At 42.7% G+C, this 23,202-nt stretch overlaps 1 protein-coding gene across 8 annotated transcripts in view; it reads left to right on the top strand.

The window, feature by feature from the left end:
- Positions 1–23,202, top strand: part of RABGAP1L (RAB GTPase activating protein 1 like) — a 212,692-nt gene that overhangs the window by 178,415 nt on the left and 11,075 nt on the right. For 6 of the 8 annotated variants that reach the window (XM_062497174.1, XM_062497171.1, XM_062497173.1 and 3 more), the window contains one exon: positions 19,508–19,600. In XM_062497174.1, coding sequence (XP_062353158.1) covers positions 19,508–19,600 — 93 coding nt within the window. Of the gene's footprint in view, positions 1–1,924; positions 2,036–19,507; positions 19,601–23,202 lie in introns of those variants that run through there. The other 2 variants (XM_062497180.1, XM_062497177.1) reach the window with 1 other exon arrangement.

Below are 23,202 nucleotides of genomic sequence, written 5' to 3'. Positions count from 1 at the left end.
CAATGGAGGCGAGAAGGAAGCGGCGTTTAAAAGCTTCAGAAAACCCGGGTTTGGTGTAGCAGGTAGGCATTTTATACAGACGACATGGAGAGCCACCTTCTCGTTAGCAGGGCTGGAATCTGAAGTCTTTCTGCTGCAGGAATTAATTGGAAAAAGTTGCCTTTGAAGAAAAACAAGGAAAGAGTGCACTATAGGTGTGTTTCAAGGGAAAAATATCTTTCTTCATGCTGCAAAGGTTAAGCATGATCAGAATCTGCTTTAGTCTCAAGAGTTTGACCTCAAGTGGTGCATTTTTTGTTTGCCATAAGCCTATTAGAACTCTCTGTTTCCTAGCAATAACATGTAATTTCTCCCCACTATTTAAGTGGAAGAGATGTTAGGATTTTAATTCTGCCCCGCTAGAGCTGTTGCTCAAGTTTCCTATTCAAATGCAAATAGCACCTGGTGCTATTTAGATAGCTGCAGTCTTTGATAGCTATACTCCAGGAGGAGAGGAAAAAGAAAAGCAAGGTGGTCTGAGGATTCATTCTGGAAACGGAGAGTGTACTCAAATGCCACACCAACCTGTACTGGACATTTCTACCAGATTTACTGCATCCAGCACGGACTCTTTTTGGAGACAAATGGATGGCCAGAATGATTTTTGTTTCTTGAGCAGGTATTATTTTTCACGAGGAAAAAAGCTTCCCGAGAAGATAAAAATGTAGTGGATGGAGTTTTACCTTGCCAAATTGTCCTGAAAGGAGTTTCTTCTGGGATGTTTTGTTTGTTTCTTCAAATCCTGTGGTTTTTTTCTGGCTTTTCATTTGTAGTTTTCAGAGTAGTGATTCTTAATTATTTCTTCTGTATTTTTTCCTTGTGCTGTTTTTGCTCTGTGTCAGATAGATAAAAGAAGTTATGATAAATGAATTGGGAAGTCAGGAACAATCTGAAAGGTGGCTCCACTATTTAAGATTCACAGACAAGAGCATATTACTTCTTAACTAAAACAAGATCAGTGCCAGATCTAAGTTAAAAATCTTCTTCTGTGGAAATTTTTAATTTTATAAATTGTTTTAATTTCACTTGTGGAGATACCTGTTTATTCAAGGAAGAGCTTTACAGCCTTATTGCATTTTTCAGGGCTGTTTTGCCTTCTATTACATATGAAAACTGAAGGACACTTTTTGGAGCGTTGTGACTTGATGCCATCATCTTCCTGCTAAAATCAAAGTATCTTCGGGGTACAGAATGCAGTTGAGATCTGCAGAAAAGCAGAAGTGAGTGTTTTAAAGGATTTTAAAGGAGAGATTTCAAAACTGACAGAAAATTTCAAGGAATGCTTGAAAGAAAGCATCATCTGTGAACTTACTAATAAACCAGAAGCAGCAATTTGTTGGAAGGGAAGACTGCTGACAGGAATATCAGCTTTCATGGGAGAGATCTGGATATAAAGAATGAACAATTGCTACCAACCTGGAGAAGCACAGCAGTGATTTCAGTGCTGCTGTCAAACTCCTGCCAGATCTTTTCTTGTTTTATACGGATCTCCTTTGTCTCCTGCTGTTTCATCTTTGGCCTAATACTGGAATTAAAACAGGTTCCTGCCATTCTCCAAACTTCAGCAAATGCCTTGTGCAATTCAGGAGCGGGGAGTGTGAGCAGGTGTGCCCTGTACGCTTGCCACGACACCAAGGGCACCCTTGAGAGGAGGAAAGCCAGAGCGGGAGCTGATCTGCTGGGTCATGTTTGCTGTCCCCTGACACTCCTTCATGTTTGCTGTCCCCTGACACTCCTTCATGTTTGCTGTCCCCTGACACTCCTTCATGTTTGCTGTCCCCTGACACTCCTTCCCCGTGACCGTCTTCAGCTGGGTGTGAACAACTGACACGGAGCTGAGCCAAGGCTCCACCTTGGCTGTGGACCTGCTCAGCCTGACAGCAAAATGATGGAAGAGGTCTCCATAGTGGTGGCTTACGATGCCCATGTGTTTGGCCAGCTGTACGATGAGGATTTTCTGGCCAATCTGGTGGCAGTCAGCAAACCCAAAGCTGTGGTAGGTGTTCCTCCTTTGCCAGTAATGCTCAAGGCTGTGCTCTGTCCTAGAGTTAAGTCCTTCTGTTGAAAGCTTTACTATTTAGTGCCTTTTTTTTTCTTTAGTTTCTCTTTTTTACTTAGTGATAGTAATTTATTTTACTCTATTCTATTACTTTTTCAGAAATTTGCTGTCGTGCATCAACAAAATGAAAATAATCTATTTCAGTAGAAATTATTAAAATCTCTTTCAGGGCAGCTAAGTTTTGAAGAAGGTGATTTGCTGGGTAGGATCACAGTTAAAATAATATTTTTTACATTATTGGAATAATAATGAAGCCAGTCCAGCTGTAGAATCTTAGAATGTAAGTCAAGAGGTCTGTGTAGATGCTGGCTCTGGGATGCTGGTACCCTCATCACTAAATCTGAGAGAATTAGTCCCTTCCTTGGGAATGGTGTTGTTCCACTTTCATACGTTATGAAATCAGCATAAATATCTGTAAAACCCTTTTAGTTGAATGGAATAAGCTATTTCTTCATAAATTGCATGTTTCTTTCTGTGTGGTCATCTCCCTGTCATGGAGATCTCAGTGCTTGGAGGGAGCTGCAGGCTCTGAAATTTGGTGCAGGAGTTCATCTTCAGCCTCAGACCCTTAGCAGAGCCCATGTGGAGCTGGGATGCCTAGAAACAGTCAGAGGGAGTGTTTTGAAATAAAATAAAAATGTGTGTATAGGTGTTAAGCTTAATATACAAGCAGATGCAGTTAACATTTCAGACTAAATACAAATCAACAAACCATTCAGTAGCCCAAAGAAATGCTCGTGTTTGCGGATTTGGGGCTGGGTGTGTGTTTGTACCCAGTCGCTTCCTTTGCTGGGACAAACGAAGGTGTTCTCAGAAAATGAAAATTTGCTTTATTGTGTCTTGTGTAAAGCATCTCTGTGTTTGTTTCCTGCGTGGGTTTTTCTGCCTCTCCATACTCAGGAGATCTTGGACACATGAACTCATTTCCTGCGTCTCATTGAATCTCTGGATGTAAACCAGAATTCTGCCCAATCCCCTTTTTTATCATGCTTTTTCCTGTCTCTGGCTTTCTTTAGGCCAGAGTTTGCAAGGTCCATTACAGCAGTTAGACAGTTTACTATCTAGAAATTCAGTATAGACAAAACCCTGCTCTAAGATGACCGGGTTCAAGGCTGGGCTCCGAGCAGGCTTTGGTTGACAGGCATGTCAGCAGTCACACACTTTTGCCTTGCTGGATATTTTTAAATATGTGGTATCCCTTAGTTCAGTGTCCAGCCACAGCCTTTCCTCTTGCTCTGCCTTAGCTGATTGTTGTGGCAGCATGTGTTATTTTTTTCTGGAGTGCCAGAGTAGGCTCTCCTTGAGACAGGACCTGGTGTTGCAATAGGATTAACTGGAGCCTGGTACTGGCAGCTCCAGGAGAGTATCTTAGAATGAGTTTCTTTCAGCAAGGGATGATGAACAGAGGGTTTTCCTGGGAGCTTCCTGCCCTGAGTTGCTGGGGTGTTCTAGAGCTAGCACTTGCAGTTGCTCAATTAAAATCCCTGTGGTAAGAAGACTTTTCATGGTGGCTTACCTTGCAATTGAAACCTTTGGGAAGTGCTGCCAGGATGGGCTCAGCAATGGCCTCTGCAGAGCATGAGTAACAGGAACTGTGTTGTGGATCTCTAGATTCCTTTGGATCAGCTGTGAGTGAGCAGGAGAGAGGGGAACTGGTGTGAAAGCACCACATTACATCTCCAGATGATTTCAGCCACTCTAAAAATAACATTTCTCTATTAATTAACTACTTATCTCCTAATAAACAGAGAACAACTGAGGGAGGAAAAGTACCATTATTACTTTTATTTAGAAGATCTGACTAATCTACTTTACTGTAAGAGTTTATTCTGATTAATTTTTTTCCCCCCTCTGGAATCAGAGAGTGTTAACATATTTGTGTATTAACATGGGACTTTGAGCAGCCTGGTCTAGTAGATGGTGTCCCTGCCCACAGCAGAGGGTTAGAACAAGATGATCTTTAAGGTCCTTCCAACCCAAACCATTCTAGGATTCCATGTTTCAGTGCATTATGTACTAGTAAAGAAATTAAGAAATAGTTTTTGTTTGGTTTACATAGGAAACACTGAACTGCTTTTTAACTGGTTTTTGAAGGATATTAACTAAGCAAATAATGGTGCAAACGACCTTCAGAGGTTTTAAAAGAAGCTCTCCTCAGGATTATGATAGAACTAGACAATGCATGAGAGTCTGCAGTATGAAGGGACAGGACCTGATGGCTCAAAAAAGTTTCTTTCAGTTCTCTGTTGCTACATTTAACTGTGGGACAAGCTCACAGTCGAGTAAGTTGGGGCAAATTGTGTTGACTGTCACAGTCACTTCATCAGCTTGCACAAAGGTGTGTACTGTACACAAAGGGACATTCTGCAAGGATTTGTGGATGTTTTGTTTACTCTTAAGAGTTAATAGCACAGGTATGTTGCAATCTGGGATTCATCTGTTGGGTTTGCAAAATCTAGTTTCAGTTATTTTGAAAAGCTTTTCTATTACGCTGCTCAGGTTGCAGAGAATAGTTTTTAAAAAAACATTTTGTAAAGACTTCCATTCTGTGGCTGGGATGGTCTTGTTGGAAGGCTTCTGTCATTACAAGTAACTCACTGTAGTTCCTTTGGGTTGTGCAATGGGCCAGGGTGCACAGGAGTCTGTCTTGCACAGAGAGCCACATGTCATGACATGAGGTGACAAAGGGCTAACGCTGTAACCAGACCAGGCCAGGTGAGAGCTGTGGGGGTTCCTTGTGCTTCAGGCCAGCCCTGTGTGACTTTCTGACACAGCCAGTGCCATAGAGGCATGAACTTGGGCACGGTCAGAATTATCTGCTGTGGTCTGCATCATCTGTGTCCATCCCTTCTAGCTGTGTTTTTCACTGTAAAGCATAGCAGCATTTTTATAGTGTTGTTTTGATGCTCTTAAACAAACAGGATGTGGATGATCCGAGATAAGGCTTTGTTAAATGTGCTTCAAAGCTACACTGTGTAATAGCAATCCTTCAACATACATTATAAAATTAGTCATATTGCAATGTGACCATGAAATGCAGTTGTTTTGCTTTCAGAATTGCAAGTTGTTCTGAAACCACTTTGCACAGACAGGGAGAGTAGCATATATAAGTGAGCTGCTGTGTAGTTTGTGCAAGAACTGAGCACCTTTACTGTGGGGAATTTCAATTTTCAGTTCATCTGCAGAAAGCTTGGACTCAAGAGGTTACAAAAATGTTATTCTAAGTGGAAAGCTTCATTGTATTTCCCTTTTCCTGCCTGCCTTGCTGTGTTTAGCTCTCTATTTGGGGGAATTATCAGCCATTTTATAGAAAGAATTTGTGGTTACACACTGGCAGACCCTGCCATAAGATTTTTAAGCTCTTAGCTTATCATCAAAGCTGATCTCGGGAGGTTTAGAGTGGATGGGTAAACTGCAAAGTGGGTAAAAAACTTGGGAGGCCTGGGAGAAGTGCAGTACATAGTCATCCATGCCTTGAAGTCTAAATGGCAGGGAGCTGAACATTTTTGGGGCTTGATAGTGGGGTTGTGTTTAACATCTTCAGGCCAAGACACCAGGGGAGGATGCACCCTGTTTTACAAGAGGCAGAAACTGGAGGGTCAGTGCTGGGCTGAGAGGAGCTTGCTGAGGTTCAGCAAGTGCAAAGGCAAATTCAAAATCCTGAGTAGGATAAACTCCATCATCTCTGCAGGGTGGGATCTAAATCCCTGGACAGCATGAGTGCAGGCTGGGAGTTTTGGTGGATAAGCTGTGCCCTGCAGTGCTCTAGGCTGGCTGTGCACAGACAGGTGTCAGTGAAATCTCTCTCTTTCCCTGAATCCAGTCCCGAGCTCCCACAAAGACCAGGGATATTCACAGGCTAAAGCAAGTGGAGTGGAAGACTGATGGGAAGGCAAGGTCTGACTGTATGGTGAAGGACAGGAGAATTGGGGCATCTTAGCCTAAGGAGGAGAAGCTTAGGAGAGATCTAATTGAACTCTCTGGCCACCTAAAAGAAGGTCTTAGAAAGCAGAGAGCCAAAGTGTGAGGCACACAGTGACGGGACATTGCATTGTGACAAATGGTCGTAGTTTTCAGCAGAGTCAGTTCTGCCTCAGAACAAGGGACAGCAGTTCTGTCCAGGGAGACCCTGGCATCTCCATCCTTGGAGACCTTCAGGAGCAGCATGCAGCACGCTCTGGCTTTGAAGCTGCCCCTGCTGGAGCAGGAGCTCGCTCCGTGCGCCCCCTGGACCCCTTCCGATCTCATTTTCTCCTTGAATCTCTTAATTTCTGCCTCTGTGGAGTCTTGCAGTACAGAGTCCCTGGCAACACTTGAGCTTCTGAAGCCCATTTCCTATAGCTGGAGCTGCTGCCAGAGGAAGGATATTTGGGTGGTCACTGTTATGGCAGTTGGCTCTTTGCACAGATACAATCCTTCTTCCAGCACAAGGAGGGACTGTGCTTTCCAGGCTGTCTGGAGGAGCTGTCCCACCTCTGTCCCTCCCTCCTCTCTGGGCAGGAGCTGCCAGATTCTGTCCTGGTCCTCTTGCCTTGTCTTTGGAGTAGGTCCCTTGTGCTGAGGATCTTGAGCTCTTACATCTCTCACTGCGAGGCATTTACACTTTGCCCGAACAGTTCAGGAGCTCTGCTCTACGTTCACTTCATCTTTTTTTCCCAGGACGAGATGCAGTATTACAGTATTGATCTCAGTGACAATCCAGGGTTCACCTTACCAGGTCAGCTTCCTTTCCCCCATCCTTGTGCATCCCAGGGCTCACATCAGCCTTTCTGCTGCAGCCTGGCTCTGACAGTAGAGTTAGACTACCTTACTGCCAAAAATGTGTTATTTCCTCCCTTCTCTCTGTGCCAGTGTTTATGCCCAGTCCCACACAGCTCTCCTGAGCAGTGCCAATGCAGCTGGTTGTAGGGCTGAGCTATCAGTGGTATTGATGCAATGAACATTTTCAAAAATAATAAAGTTGAAGTATTTTTGCAGGTGTGTTCTGGTCAGCTTGCCAGCGAACAGTGAGGCAAGAGGGAGAGGGCTGTGGAGGAAGAGCTGGGTCTTGCCCAGCTCATGGCAGGCTGCTTTTCCACCATGTGCCTCCCATTACCCCATCCTCTGTCCTTCCCATCTCCTCGTGGCATTCCACCTGTGAGAAACGATACTCACTTTTTACAGTTTGAAAGGTTTATTAAACCTTGACAAAAATACATCAAAGGACTGAATAAGGAGAAGGAGCAGTGCTGAGAGCACAGGTTTAAACTACCATGTTTTAATGCCCCTAGGCCCTGCCAAAGTCTTGCTTAACTCCTTCTCTGCTGTCTGTTGGTGGAGACTGCTTTCTTGCGTCTTGACTGGAGGTTAGCTGTAGCATCAACCTGGCCCTCCCCAAATGCCCCAATTACCCAGCTACCTGATAATCACAGTTCATGGGGTATATATTACAATAACATATACATCCACACAACTTATTTTAACACACACAGTATTTATCCTTTAACTGTAAGAGCCAGCCATCACAGTACTTATCTATAACACACCCCAGCTCCAAGCTGTAGTATGTAGACCGCATGTGGACGTGTGGTCTGGAGTCAGCACAGTGTTATGTTTCAGTTGAGGAAGCTATTTTCAGAATTCAAATGTATGTGTACAGTTTCTGTTTATTCTTCTGCACTGTTCTTTCTTTCCATGTGTCATCTGCAAATTCTATTAGTTGGATTGGCCACTGATGTAGTGTTTGATAGTGCTGGATCTTTGATGAGGCCCAGAATGTCATTGACCAAAAATGAAAGCTGTCACTGAATAATGATTCCTTTTCACAATGGCTTTTTGACCCATTCCCTGGGCTTTTTAATTTATGCTTTGTGGTTGTTGGATAATCCTTGGAAGGTCTATCCCTCATGTGGTAGTGAAGCCAGTGCTAGAGAAGACTATTGGAACTGTAAAGTTACTTTAATCAGTGTTGGAGGTTTTTTTTTTCTTTCTCAGGGAATTTTCTCCCATTTGTTGCCTAAGAGATGATAACCATGATACTTAAGAGAGACAAAATACGTGGCTGGGAGGAGGAAGAAGGGTGCAGTTTGGTACTGTGTCTGAGCTGGGGGCTTTGGGAAGTGCAGAAGGTACCATGAGATTTTGGCTGGGAGGTGAGGGCTGGGCTCAGCTCTGAGCTCTCTCTCGGGACCAGAGTGGGGTAGGTGTGGTTTTGGTGCCAGACTGTTGCTGTCCAGAGGATCTAGTGCCACTGCAATGTGTTTGTGTTCTTCACTGCGTCTCCTTACCACGGGTGAGTCTCTGCTCTGAAGAGCGGCTGTTGACCTGGGGACTTTTTCAACACTCAACCTCGTTGGGAAGGGGACACTGACCCCTGATCCCCTCTGGAGGCAGTGTCACCCAGCTGCCTGTGGGAGCCCAGCTGCTGCTGCCCAGCCCTGCTGTTTTCTGTGCTGATTTGGGGTTTTTTTGCTACACTTTTACCCCCCAAAACCCCTTGCCCACCTGGACACCCTGCAGCTCCTGGCAGGGCTCTGGAGATTTTGCTACACTTTGTGCCCACCTCTGCCATTCCAATGTCTGCTCCGAGGTCCCTGCTAGAGCCCATTTCATCATCTGGATGATGAAATAAATATATATATATATATATTCTAGTGAAGAACTGTTACTCCTTCTCCCATATCTTTGCCTGAAAGCCCCCATAATTTCAAAGTTACAATAATTTGGAGGAAAGTGGGTAATATTTTCCGTTCCAAGAGAGGTTCCACCCTTGGCAGGCTTCTGTTTTTCAAACGTAGACAGACAGATCTGTAGATGAAGAGTAAAATGGGACCTACAGTTTATAACACAGTGTTGGCGTGGAACCAGTTTTTTAGCCAGCTCCTTAACAGCTGTGCAGAGCATTTCTGTGGGCTCTTGGTTTCAGCTTACCAACCAAAGTCATCCAAATGGGTTGATATGTGGTGCTTGAATGCTATTTCCATACAAGGATTTTGGTCAAGGGAATCTCTGCTGCTTTAAGTATTTACTCTAAAAAAGCAAAAGTGGACCAGATGTCTCTTCTGCTTGTTCTGTCAGTACTTCTGCCCTGCAAAAAAACCTGGAGACTGGTTAGAGCTGAACTGTTCTCTGGACCATTGTGACTCATCTGAATCATAATTATTTTTTAGTTATAATTTTAATTTGAGCAACACTTAGAAATCCTATTCTTTCCTATGTCCTTTAGAATACCATCCAGCCTAATGAAATTAAAAGAAGAATTTGAACTTTTTTTTTTATTTAGTTTAAGTGACTGTTTAATTTGTTCCCAAATAATAACCTGTATTATTTTCTGTTTATTTTCTCTTCATGTCTGAATGCATTTCTTCTTGCTGCCTTTTTATTGTCATTGGATCAAGAAATAATTCTTTAAGCTATGTGTCAAATACACATTTTATAAACAGCAATAGAATTTTGAAACATTTCAAAGAAAGACATTAATGTTCTGAAGCTTCCTCATTTTCTTCTTTAAAAAAATTCAGGGAAATCAATACAAGTGTTTCTGGGCACTCAAGAAACAGCTTGTTTCTGTCATCATTACACGCCCATTTTGGAGAAGAAATTTGAAATAAGTTTCTAGACATTACTGGTTATATATGGCAAGTATGTTCATGGACTTGGAAAGGAGTGCTGAAACAAGATGAAAAGGCAGTTTATCTCTTTATAGAAGTCCAGTTTCATAATTACTGGAAGATGCAGGTTAATATTAGTTACAAATACTCTATCTTCAATGTCTACAGATACTTACATTCTTTTTGAATCCAGTTCTCAGAAGAATTTGGCATACTTTGTGCTGAGATTGGAAAATTTATTTCAGTGGGTTTTATCCTGTTGGGTTTGTGCTTTCATGCACGGTATAATACATTTATTTATCTTTATTGCTTCCTTCTACCTGTGTCAACATGAACTCACCAAAGACCAGCCATCTGTGTTGACTGGAGTGCTGGTTATGCTGGTTGCTGATGTTGTAAAGCTGTGGGCTTCTGGAGAGATCCAGATGGTTTGATTTAGAGCAGCATGCTAGCTGTGCCAAGGCAATGCTCTGTTACATATTATGCTTTTGCTTCAAGGCAGAGTCACCAAAATAATCCCAAGTTATGATGTCAAGTAAGATACTGTGTATTATTTGTCCATTACCTTGGGGACCACAGTGCGTGGGCAAGAATGAGCACACAGATTGTCCACATTCAGGCTGAACTTCCAGAGCAGGTCAGGCAACACTGGAACAGGATAACAAGAATCCAGTTATCTCAGAACCAAGAGTCTCATTCTTTCCATGGCCAGAGGAATAAGGAATAGACAGCACTAGGACAGAGAGCTCAGGGGGAAAAAAGATAGCTTGCTTCTTCTCTGCTGGTGCCAGAGGGTGAAAACTGTGGGAACCAGATGTTGCTGGTAATTTGCTGGCTTTGTTTCCCAGAGGAAGCTGCTCTCTCTCTGTGGGAGCTCTTTCCCTTGCAAGGCTCCCTTCAGTGGCAGCAGCTTGGCTTTCTTGCTGAAGCTGGCAGCATGGACACACTTAATCTTTTTCTTTCAGCCCCTCCTGCCTGACTCCTTGCTTCTGTCAGTGCTTAAAGTATAGTTGGGATGTTCTCTGCTGGGTGATAAAGTGGCAGTCCATTGGTAACTGATGAGCCTGACAAGGTCTCATTTAAACGTGATGGATGAGCACAGGTCTGTGCTCATGTGGTGGTGGTGGCTGGTAGTGCTGGTGCAGTGGTAGAACCATAGCTGGGGCAGAGAAAGCAGCAGAAAGTTCGGGAAAAAAAAACAAAACAAAAGCCACAGCAGTCTTGTATGTGCAGGTTTGGGAAACTGGTACAGCTCCTTTGTATCTCTGGGGGCTGATGGGCTGTGCGGTTCCATCCCCATGGATACTCTCAGGCAGCTGCTTAAACCACATCAGTGGCCAAAGAGTGATTTTAAATGGCCCTGCCATTCCTCCACCTCACTGCCAGCTCTGTGCCAAGGCATCCTGCAGGTACAGAGGCTGAAAGATGCAACATAAGGCAAAACCTGAAGCCTCATTCAAGGTGTAGAGGGAACCTTCTTGGCATATGAAGGATCAGTGAGATAATGGAGCAGGGCATGGATTAGTTGTTGCACTAAAAGGTTGTGTCATGCTTCGGTGAGCCTTGCTGATATCTTGGAGTTGGACACTGTCCCACTTGTATTTTTTAAAATGCTGGTCATTTAGTGTGTAGCTTTTCTCAGGGTATTATATATTTTGTTTATGGAGCTGGATAAGCAGAAAAAAGGCAAGACTTTTAGAAAACGAAGCTGTGTTAGGTGCTGAAATATCAATAAAAGTATTAGATATAACAAAGTGGGTTGTAATGTAATTATGTAGTGTAATGAATGTTGAATGTCATTATATAATCACAGAACCACAGGTTTTAAGGGACCTTAAAGACCGTCTGGGTCCATTTGCCTACCACGGGCACTTTTCACTAGACTGGACTGTTCCAAGCCCCATCCAACCTGGCCTTGGACACTTCAGGGATGGGGCAGCCACAGCTTCCCTGGGCACCCTGTGCCATGGCCTCCTCACCCTCACAATGAAGAATGTCTTCCTAATATCTAATCTAGCCCTGTGCTCTAGCAGTGTGATGCCATTCCACCCCTTGTACAAAGGCCCTCTTCAGCTCTCTTGGAGCTCCTTTAGGCGTTCTGATCTCTCCCCATACTCTTCCCTTCTCCACGCTGAACAGCCCCAGCTCTCTCAGTTGGTGTTCATAGGGGAGGTGCTCCAGCCCACAGAGCATCTCCATGGCCTCCTGGACCCACTCCAACAGGTCCACAGTGGTTCAGTTTTAATATAGAAAAGGTATCTATTTTTCTGCTAGTGGGGTAATGCACTAAAAAGTAATTGTTCTTAGTAACTTGTAGGTTTGAAGTATTGATAAAAGTAATGACAGGTTTGAGCGTCAAGAACCTCCACACGCATCAGAGAAACCTGATGCCAGTTTTAAAGATGCAAATGAGAATTTTTTTGATACTGTGACTCAGAGTTGATCTAAAATAATATTAACACATAGAATGTGTATTCACAGAATACTGCAAGGTTCTTTGACTACCTGGGCATATGGTTCAGAGCTGTCATCTAGTACCCATCCTCCATCTCGGAAAGTAGATTATTTTTCATCTTGTGCTGGACACAGAGTGCGGCAGGAGACAAGATATGGCTCAATCATTCAGCAGAATCAGAACCTTGTCTTGCAGACAGCAGGTTTCACTAGTCTCATAGCAGGTTTCAGAAAATGTATTGAGCCAGGGGTTCATTAGCTGAAGGCTATGCACTCTGTGGGCTAAATATGTTGAATAAGAGGGGTTTTACAGTAAAGCCTTGGTAAAACCACTAGTTTGAACCTTGGCACTGATAAGTTGCTGGCCTTGTGTTGGCAATTGTACTGTAGGTCTGTTAGTTCCAGAATAAACAAGGTTGGAAGTGAACCCTAACACCATGTAGCTGGGAGAGGCTGTTTCCCTGCTGTCTGATGCAAGAAAATTACTTGGTTCTTTCTCCTGAATGTCTGATTCTGTTGTCACATGGATTGTGGTGAAGGCTCTGTGTGTCTCTCTGCTTTGTCATTCTCCTCCCTTGCTGTGATGTGCTAAGAAATGTGACCATAGCTCTGGAATTGTTGTGGACATGGGTTAGATCTCAGTCAGAATTAATTGTATACCACTGGTGGGGAGAGCTAAGAGTTGGATTTTGCACAGTCACTGAGGAGACACAAAACCGTCAGCATTAATTGCTGTATATCAAAAGGGGTTTGTATGTAAGGCAGCAAATCACTTGGAGCTGTTATGTTTATGAAGTATGTATGATGAATAAATCCTGTGCTAGAAAAACAGCTGCTGCTCATAGGAGTGTGTTAGAGACAAGAGCAGAGCCTTGGCTTAGATGGCTGGGCAGCATCACTCTCCCAGTTATCCAGTCCTCACTGTGGCTGTGGCATATACAAGTCTGGATAATTTCAGTGGCAGAGGTCTTATTGTTCAGGCGTTCTTTAAGTTAGGGCAGATAATAAAAAAGACCTGTAAGCAGATATTTTCCATCTAGAATGTTTCTGATATTGGTGTCCTTCACCAGCTGAAGAATTGTTGACCAACAGATGCTGACCAGAGCCATTGAAATGCAAACTGTGCTGGCTGACACTGGGTCTGGCTGTTCCTTTCCTGGTGTGTGTCTCACTGCTGCAGCCCTTATCTGTACAGAAGGGAGCACTTGTGTCTGGTGGAGCTGTGAGACATCAGCTGCAAGTGCAGAAAATAATCAGCCATTTCCAAGCACTGCTTTTCAGCCACTCAGGGTGTCTCTTCTCTACTAAAACAAAAGATAATTGAAGTGAATAATAAACATTCCATATGTCACAGTAAAAATGGATTTTTGATTGCAGAAATACATTTTGGGATTCTGAAAAGCATCTTCCACAGGCAGAACATAATTTCCTTGGCCTTTTTCTTAATGCAGGTTCCCTTGCAGTCTCTCAAACGCAAGCACTGTGGTCAGTGTAAAAGTACACGTTGGTGTTTAGAGTTACAGTTCAGGGAATCCAAATTCCATTCTCTTTTCCTGTGTTGCTGCAGGACTGCTGTACAATGGGGCTTTTTGAACATCTCTCTGTCTCAACTTACTCTTAGTTAAATGCTCTGCTAAGTGAGCCTAACTAAGCAGTTCTTTAAACAGCAGTGCTGTGGAAGAATAATAAGCTATACCTGGTTGAGTGGATTTTTGTGAATGGAAATACATTGTAGAGATTAAAATCTGACAAAAGGACCTGGTGTTGGAAATGATCCAGCGTCACTGACTATGCTGCTGCTGGTTTGAATCACAGTAAACTGTGCTGGGGCTCTGTAAATTTTGCTACCTGCCATTCTTTTGTTTCTGTAAATTCCTTTGAATGGGGCATTGCAAATGAGACCTTTTGATAATGGACTAATGCAGAGAAATTAAAAAAAATTCATGGCAATGCTGGTTTCCTTTGCCTTCAACTGGCTTTCAGGTTGGCTTTCTGTTATCCTGATGACTCTCTTCAGGAATTTTTAAATGAACAAAGCTGGCAAGGAGATGGCTTGCAGCAAGAAGAAACATCTCCCCCTGCGTAGAAGGGATACTTAGGTGTGCTGGGGTGGAGCTGCTTTGCTGATGTAAAAAGAGCATTTCTCTCAGTTCTGTTTCCAAACGAGGTGGAGAGATGCTGTTCTGCAGCAGATGCTCAGGCATGCATTCAGCAGGACATCTCTCCAACACCATGTACGTTTCCAACTCCTTCCTTCCAGCTCAGATGGTAAAACAGCATCTGACAGCTGGGGCTTTTATTGTGCCCCAAAACCAGGAATCAGAAGGTGCTGAATGAGCTTTACAGTGTGGGGTTGAATGAAGGATGTGTGGGATGAATGGGATACTGTAGTATGGTGAAACACCGGGGGAGGGCTCTTCCAAGACTTTCAAACTGGTGGTGAAACAGCCTGTTGCCTGTGAGCCCCTCTCTGGTGTAAAAAGGAGAGATGGGAATTCTTCAAGCTGTGCTCCAGCCTGGAATTTCTTTTCAGGCAGCTGATGTCAATTCTACATTAATTTTTGCAAATGAATGCTGTGAGTTTTCTGTGTAGAATACCCATCCCAAATAGAGTTTTGTGAGCAATTACTATTTTCCCTTTCAGATTTCATGCTTGTGGCTAAGATCTCATTGGAGATACTGATGTTTAGATTATACTGCCTAACAGCTAAGTACAATATCCCATTCACCTCCTTTAAAGTCTAGTCCAGGAGACAAATCGGTTGTGTCAATATGTTGTGTCTGGGGTTTGTTCTTTTTCATTACTGCTTCCTCCCAGGAAGAAAACAAATGGCTTTATCTACTTCTGAGCCTTATTCCTACACAGATATGGCAGGATAGCTTTCATTGCTTTTGGCCAACCACATTTTAAGGAAAGGATGATAGACTTGTCCATAGTAATGACTACACAGATGAGTAGCACCAAGTCCGTTTTTTCATCTAATTTTTTTACACTGAAACCTTCATTTGGCTTAATAAAGTACTTAAATAGAGCTGTATTCCTTAAAATAGTGCCGCTTCCTTCCTGGAACTTGATGTAGTTGTATTTCAAATATAAAGCATTAACTGGAACAACACAGTACAACTTCGAGTGTGAACTGAGATGATGCACGTGATAGGAAATTTTTTATTGCTAATCTTCTGAGCCTCTGTTGAAAGCTCACAGTATTCCTCTGACATTCAGAGAACCAAGCCTCTTCATGAAATTTCTTCTGATACTGTTTTAAATCATAAGGTGAAGAAAATAAAGTACACGTAAGTGTAACTCCCATCTCCTCAAAAGGGGCACTCGTGTGGTTTTGTGAGAGCCTCTTGCCCTTGTGGCTGTGAGCAGGGGCTGAGCCAGGCTCCCAGGCATCACCTCCACTTGGCAATGGTCCTGCTGTGCAGCAGTGGGAAAGTCTGGGCTTGTGCTGGGGATCACCACCCCATAGGTGTGTGGTGGATGGATAAAAAGGAGGCTGGGCTGGACCAGTGTCTGTGGTCACTGTCAGTGCTCACTTAAAGCAGGCTTGGGAGGCTTGCCTTTGGAGGGATGCAAGACCCCCACCTCAGCTTGAAGCTACCAAACAAATCCATGGCCAGTTAAACAGAAAATTATGTCACTTGCTTCAAAGAATGAGAAAGGAAAGCACTGTATGCTTTCTTCGTTGTTGGCTTTTTTCTTTTTTCCTTTTTTTTTTCTTTTCTTTCCCTTTCTTCTTTTGCATTGAGGCAAGAACCAGAGAGGACAAAGTGCTAAGAGTGAGGAGATTAGAGAATATTGGCTACATTGTTAATGTGGTGGGACAGTGTATTTTTGGAGTGTTATTGCAGTGATGGAGAAAGGAAGTGGGGAGCCGGGAAAGAGATCCCCTGCTCAGTTTGGCATTGTGGTGGTGCTGGAAATAAGAAATCAAGTAATAGGATTTCACTATCTGCATCAGCCTCTGGCTGTCTGTAATATGTTCAGGAAATCACTTCCCATCTCTGCTTCCATTTCCTTGGCTGTCAAATAAACACAGTGATAACTGCTGCTGAGTGCTCTGGCTGCATTAGAGCAATAAAACATTTGAGAGCAAGGAGTCCTAGGTGTGATTTATGAATCCAGCAAGGTCAGGCTGAACTACCTGAACCAGCTAAACAAATGAGAGAATGAGGGAAGGGTCTCCTGCAGCTAGGCAGATGCTGATGCTTGGTACACTGTCCATGCACAGGACTGCCCGAGGAAGTGAAGCAAATCTCTCCAGCCCTGTCTAAACAGGGGCAGCTGAAACCAAAGTGGTTTTGTTTCTCACCTTCCACATATCACCCTCCTGCAGTGAGTCCTTCAAGCATTTGGTGTCGTTGGGTTTTTTCAGAAAGAGGTTGTGTTTGTTCAGTTCTTCTGTGTGGATGTTGTATTAAGATACTCTGCATGGGTGTTTCCCTACATGCAACTACTTATAACATGATTTTATACTTGAAGGCAATAAAATAAAACAACTCAATGAGATGAGATAGTGAGATAAACAATTATGAGGAAAGTTTATACACTGTAAGAGTCTCTTAAATTTGATAACCATCAGTATACCCTATGGTGCTAAAGAAAGAAAAAGGGAATCAATATTGCAGAAGCCTTTTCAGAGAATTGATGAGCACTTTTTTCAGGATCAGTCCGTGAAGACTGAAGCATAGCTAGCACTGTGCCCTTACTTATGAAAATGCTTACTGAAAAATCCCTTGATGAATTCACAAACTGTTTCAGGGAATTAAATTGGGAAATACAGAAATGGGCTTTAATTTTTTTTCCATTTATTAGTGTATACTTAGAAGAAGAAAGTGCTGTAGTAAATTATCAAACTCCTTTGAGAAATGTGGCTGAATAGACAGTAATAGTGAAGCGTAGTCCCTGACAAAGTTCTTGGGCATACTTGCTCCAGATTCTGTTTTACAAGATAGGTGCATTAGTACGGACTGGTTTCTGGTTGGAGTTCCCCCCAGCCCCCTAAGATAGACTCTCACTGTATTTAGGTATTTCCCAGTTAAGACAAGATTTGTACCACAAATAGATACTAACATGCATCAGTCACTATCATCTTCCAAAGAGCTGGAAACTGCTTTCTATGTCACACCTGATGCTTGCATGATCTGATGTTTGTTTCAGGTATTATTTACTGTCAGTATTCCTAAGAAAGTTTTCCTGTGCTGTTTCCTTGCTGGAGAGTGTGGCAGGCACGTGAGCCATCCCTCAGCCCAGGCCACAGCTGTGGATGGCTCCTGTGGTGCTGAACGAGGGAGCTGATGCCTTGCAATGTTCCAGTGACCCATATGTGGTCCTGCTCACAGTTGTGAATTGAAGTATAAGCAAGTAAGGAGACTATATAGACAAGAACAGTTGATGAAATGAGTTAGCAGGCATTAAGAAATGGTTGATAGTTGTGAGTGGAGGAAGCCCCCAGTGCCAGGCTAAGGCAGGCAGCACTGCTCACATAAGCATAGGGGGGTAAAGGATTGCGACTGTGCAATTTTTACCTTCACTTTCCACTCTTATCTCCCTATTGACACACAGACACAAAATCTGTCTTGCATCTCTTGTTCCTTCGGATGGCAGGATTCTTACTGAAGCACTCTCGTGGTTTTGTGAATAAGAGTCTTCTCAATGAAAAGCATCAAGAATCAGGAAGATTCTCGGTTGAACAGAGACCATCATCTGAGTTACGCCTGTGTTGTCACTTTTTGCCATGCTGCACCACAAAATCTCCCTCGTATTTATCTTTATTTCCTGGTGGTTGCATATTGGAGTGCAAAACTCCACAGCAGAACCTGAGAACTGTGTTTGGAGGGTGTCCTTATCACACCCTAGCCAGGGAGCCTTGATCTGGCTCTCTAAGTGAAAGTTCAGTAATTCAGGTGAAAGGAGGGGATGGATCAGGCTCCAGCTTTGTGATGGGTTTCATTTAAATCACTATGGTGAGATGATTTCTTATTCTTAGGATTATTAAGTTGCCTCAACACTTTCAGGCTGCAGGCAGGACAAAGCTGGCTGGATTTGTGTTAGGATTGAAATGTATAAAAGCATCTCTTAGTCACTTTAATTTCATGGTGTTTTGCCCTATTAAGTGTCATCAAAATGAAATTTTCTTGTATGCTTGCCCAATGTACGTCATGTTTTTATTGTTACTGTTTTCTCTTTGTTTGCTTTAGGGGGGTTGATTTCAGATTCCATCAGTAATTGTGGGAATTGGTGATACTTTATTAATGCTTTGTAGAGCATGGATTTCATGTTTGCTACTTGCACCTCCCTCTGCAGCAACACTGAGCACTTGCTCGGTCCCTTTGGGTATTGCAGAGCAAAGAGGTATTGGGATGAAAACCAACAAAGAGAAAACAACTCCAAAACTACACAGAAACTCATATCTCTGCTTACTGGCAGTAGTTTTTGCCCTAAGGCAATGTGACAATAGCATGTCCTCATAGCAGGAGGCAGCTAAACGTGATCAGTATAGGCAATAGGAATAGCTGCAGGACAAACCAAGGGAAAGCCTGTTTATAGTCATGGTGGTACATGGTGTATGGGATATTTTCAGCTGCCAGTATGTGACCTGAGTCATGCTGTCAAAGGACCCAGGGAGAGATGGGAGCACTGCATACACAACCAAAAGGTGAAGGGAAAGCAGAGGATCCCAATACTTTGTTTAAAAGAACACAGGCTCCTTCTGATCAGTGTTTGAAGTGGAAGCATTCCCAGGATCAAGCAGCCTGGGTTTTGACCTTTCTGCATGGCTGTTTACCAAATTTGTTTGTGATTTCTCTGAGCTACCTCTCTGCTCTTTCGCACTGCAGCTTCTCCATCTGTGCCTAGGAAGGCTCTGATGCCAGATTTCATTGGTAGCAGGCTATAATTCAGACATTAATACCCTCTCAGCAATAAAAACCATTACTTGGATCTCCCCCAGGGAAATGTCAAGTCCTTTTGTATGAGCACTCCTTTGTTCTCATCTCACTTTTAACAGTTGTCTTGCTAAAGAATTGTTTTGGTGAATCATATGTGTCAAAATGTGTTTTCCTCTTCCCTGTTCTCCCACTTGTTTGTGCTTTTGTTCTTACTGTTAGTCTTATTAAAATGTCTCCACTTTTATTTCCCTTTAAATGTTTGAATAGTTAGCAGCAGTGGGCACAGAAAGATTTGTCAATGTGAGCTGTTTGACAAGGCTTAATGAATAGGGGAGGGGGGACAGTGGGAGAGACTTTATTCAGCAGCAGCTTTCCAGCACTGCCTGTTTCCTGTTTGTAGGGAGAGCTTTCAGTTAGCTTTTCCAGCATTCCTCTAATTTTTAAATGCATGTTTCCTGAATCTACTCCACAGGTGCCAACGAAAAAGCTGAAGAAATATGAGAGAGAATACCAAACAATGCGAGAGAGCCAGCTGCAGCAGGAAGATCCTATGGACAGATATAAGGTAGGGTGATGCTATATGGGAATTTGGTGAATCCATGAGGAGTGAGCTGTCTCCAGCAGTTAAGCACAGGTGTGTGTACCATGCTCACCTCTCTGGGATGTGCCAATGCAGGCCTTAGGGAAGTGAAAGCAAACTCGTCCCCTTTCTTGAATAAGCACATTAAAACTTTGTACTTTGTCTTTTTTTTTCCAAGAATATTTCAATCACAATTTGTAACTCTTAAGACATCTGCAAGTAGCCACATATAATATTTTTCTTCTTTCAGTTTATATGTTTATAGGTAACTCTCCTGCTGTTGCACTTTTACGGGAGATCTTCATGAGCTGCAGAAATAAAGGGTGATTCAGCTACAGACACAGAAAGGAGAAAATACACATTGTTCTAGTGCAAGCTGTGTGCAGTGGCATCCACAGAGACTTTGGAAGATGAACTCTTCCTTGGCTGATGCTGTCCTTTATTATTCATTCCTGTTTATACCAAGCTTCATTAATTTTTTGTTAAGATAATACCTATTTTGGTGGGACCCAGAGCTCTCCTGGGGTCCTGAAGTACTACTGCAATAGAATTAATAGTGATGGATATTCCTCTTTAAAGGAGCAAAGAAACAAGGTTCAGTTGTTAATATGATAGCTTGATAGTTCACTGAAAAAGAACAGTTCTTCAATTTTGGGTCAGCTTAACTTATCTTTACAATGTATTTGCTTTCATTGTCACAACTGTGTTCTGTTGTCAGAGATTTTGTGTGCTGCAGGCTCTGCCTCTGGGCACAGACTTTACTGAGTGTTCAGGATCTGGTTATTCCTCACTCTGTTTTGCAAGCAATTCAGTTTGCTCTAGGTGAAGCTGTCAGGGGTGAAGCACTTTACTGCCCACTGCCCAGGATAGCTGGGAACTGACATTTCTTACATATCCTTGTAGTGTTTTCCTGCTGTTCTTCATTGTGCCTTAATATGTTAAGTGCCTTTGTGGTTGTTACGGAGTCTAAAAGGATTCTGGAGTGGTGAATAATCACACAGAGTGCAACAGGTTTTACATGGTCTGTGAACATGAGAAAAATGCACCATGTTCAGAAAACCAAAGTATGGAAATCTGTGGTGAGAGTATGTGCCTTAATTCATAAATGTGACAAAGAGGACACAGGTATTAAGTCAAACTGACTATTTTTTTTAAAGCATTTGCCCGTGAGAAAATTGTATTTTAAGTATAGTTTTAACTATAGTTTTATAGGTTTGTTTTTTTAACTATAGTTTTATAGTTTATAGGGGGTTTTTTATATATTCTAGGTGTAGATTTTTGCTGTCAAAGGGTGGAGATTTTATTGTTTATGAGATTTAGGAATGCTGTAGCTGACGAGAACCAATAGCAAGTATGACCTACTTGGAAAAAAACACAACTGGCTGCTGATTAGCTTTTAAGTATTTTTCTTGTGATTCGCTTATAGTACTGTGGAATTAAAATACTGCTTACAAAACAAATAAGGGTTCTTTAAAGCTGGGTGGAAGCATATTAACTAGTTAATCCTGGTCGATGGACAGTGAAGAACATTATCTCAAGCTGCAAATGAGTATATAGGAAGTGACTCTTGGGCCACTGTTGATGTGAGTCACTGTCACAGTCAAGATCACAGCCCAGGGCTTTGGCTTGCACTTCTGAAACTCACTGTGGATTTTTTTTATTAAGCTGGATTGGGTCTGATCCTCATAAGAATGCTGTGATTAGAGAGTCCCTGTGATAGGTTAGTTGCACATTAACTTCAAAGTCTGGACACATTCTTCAGTTGATGGGTGTCCTGGAAAAATGCTTGTAAATGTTCTTTGTTCCTTGTCTTGCTTGCTAGATTTACTTGATATGTGAAGTTGAGGTTGGTAGGAACTGACATTTCGGGAGTGTTTCCAAAGGGCAGCAAGAAAATGCTACTTGTGTGGGTCCCCCCAGGTAGCATGTGGAGAGCCACCCTTGCTTTTTGCTTGTCCTTTAGGAGAGCGCTCTGCAGCCTGCGTGGTCAGAGATGCATTTAATTTGGGCAGCACCTGTGTAGGGTTTCCACCAGCCAAGCTTGGCTTGGGAAAGCACAAAAGCCAGTCTTGTGTACAAGCACAGCACTGCTGTCAGCTCCTGCTCTGTGGGCTGTGCCCCACAGCCCTACAACCTTGTAATTTTTACAGTTTCTCTTCCCAAAACAAAGTGAGGCTTTTGCTGCCTAGGAATGGGATGTTTCTTGCATGGGATCACTGGAGCAGAGATCCCTGCAGAATGTTCCTCATATGGGTCGAGAAGGAAAAGAGCTTTCAGTTGGTTTATAGTTTTTAGTTACAGTTTTTAGAGTTTTTGTTCCCAGCAGAAATTAGGCCCACGGAGACATGGGCACTTGAGAGCTGCAGGGATGAAGGATGTCTGAGTAAGACCCCTCCCTGTGACACAGCCCTCAGAGGAAATGCTTGGATGTCTTGAGGGAGAGGTAGATGGGCTGGTTTTGCACTCTCTGGCCCATTAACCAGTCGTGTTTGCCTGACAGGTTAAATCCATGTGCTCCCATGAGCTATGTTAAACACGCAGCGGTTCCTGCCCAGCACGTATTTTACATGTTGAGGTTTGACTTTAAAAAAACAACAGTATTAAGGAGTGCCATGGTTTTTGGTGTTTTTTTCATTCTGTTTACAAGTATTATTTAGGAAAAGTAGAGGTTTTTCTGGACACGTTTTCACTTTATTTTCCATTGCTTATTAACAAATCTTCAGATTTTTAAAAGTGCAAAAGAGAAATATGTTCTAAATTGTTGTTCGTCACCAAATTTCATGACTTACAGTTAAAATAAATTACAAATTCCATACAGAAGCCAGGAAGAAAAGTGAGTTGTATGTGCAGAAAAAAATAGTAATAGAGTTCAGGTTGATGTTTTTCTAAATATTACGGAGTTCTATTTCTGTGTTTGAGAATGCCTCATATAACAAGATTTGGGTTGACTTGATGAGAAATTTCCAGAAGTGAGCCTGGGAATTGATTTAAAATAAAGAGGATATAGCTGTAAAAAGAAGGGCTGGAGTTTTGCAAGCAAATGCTGCTGTTCTGTTCCACCTATTCCTCTGTTGACCTCTTTGTGCACTGGAGACATTGCGTGAATAAATGTGTAATTTGGACATAATAGCCTTCTCTGTAGCAGCCTTCTCTGTGTCTTGTAGGGGAAGCAAAAATTAATACACTGGTCATTTTTATTCAGTTGTGGCAGCTGAATGTTAACCATGAGGAAAATCATGATGACTTTTGTTGTGGGACCTTGTCTGTTGTTTCATTAAGAAGTGTGCTGGGGCACTTTGGGGAATGCTTCTCCAGAGTCACCAAACAGAAAACACGACTGCCTCGCAGAGCCTCTGTGTTGCTTACCATGAAAAGCTTCCCTGATCATTTCCTGTAAAAGATTTTTGGGTTTCTAGATGGAGGATTTTCCTTTGGAGCTCCTCCAATATCAAGAGCTCTTTCCATTGGGTTTATGAAGACCTCCATTTGCTCAAATCCAGAAAATGACTTTTAATCAGTGCTTTCATTCCATCGAGGATCTGTTCACACTCAGAGGTCTGGCATTTGGAAGTCTTGATTTAACCCAG

Source organism: Cinclus cinclus, chromosome 8 (genome assembly GCF_963662255.1).
Source record: "Cinclus cinclus chromosome 8, bCinCin1.1, whole genome shotgun sequence".
NCBI lineage: Eukaryota > Metazoa > Chordata > Aves > Passeriformes > Cinclidae > Cinclus > Cinclus cinclus.
Note: the sequence above shows the minus strand (reverse complement) of the source record. Positions and strands in the feature narration are given on the sequence as shown.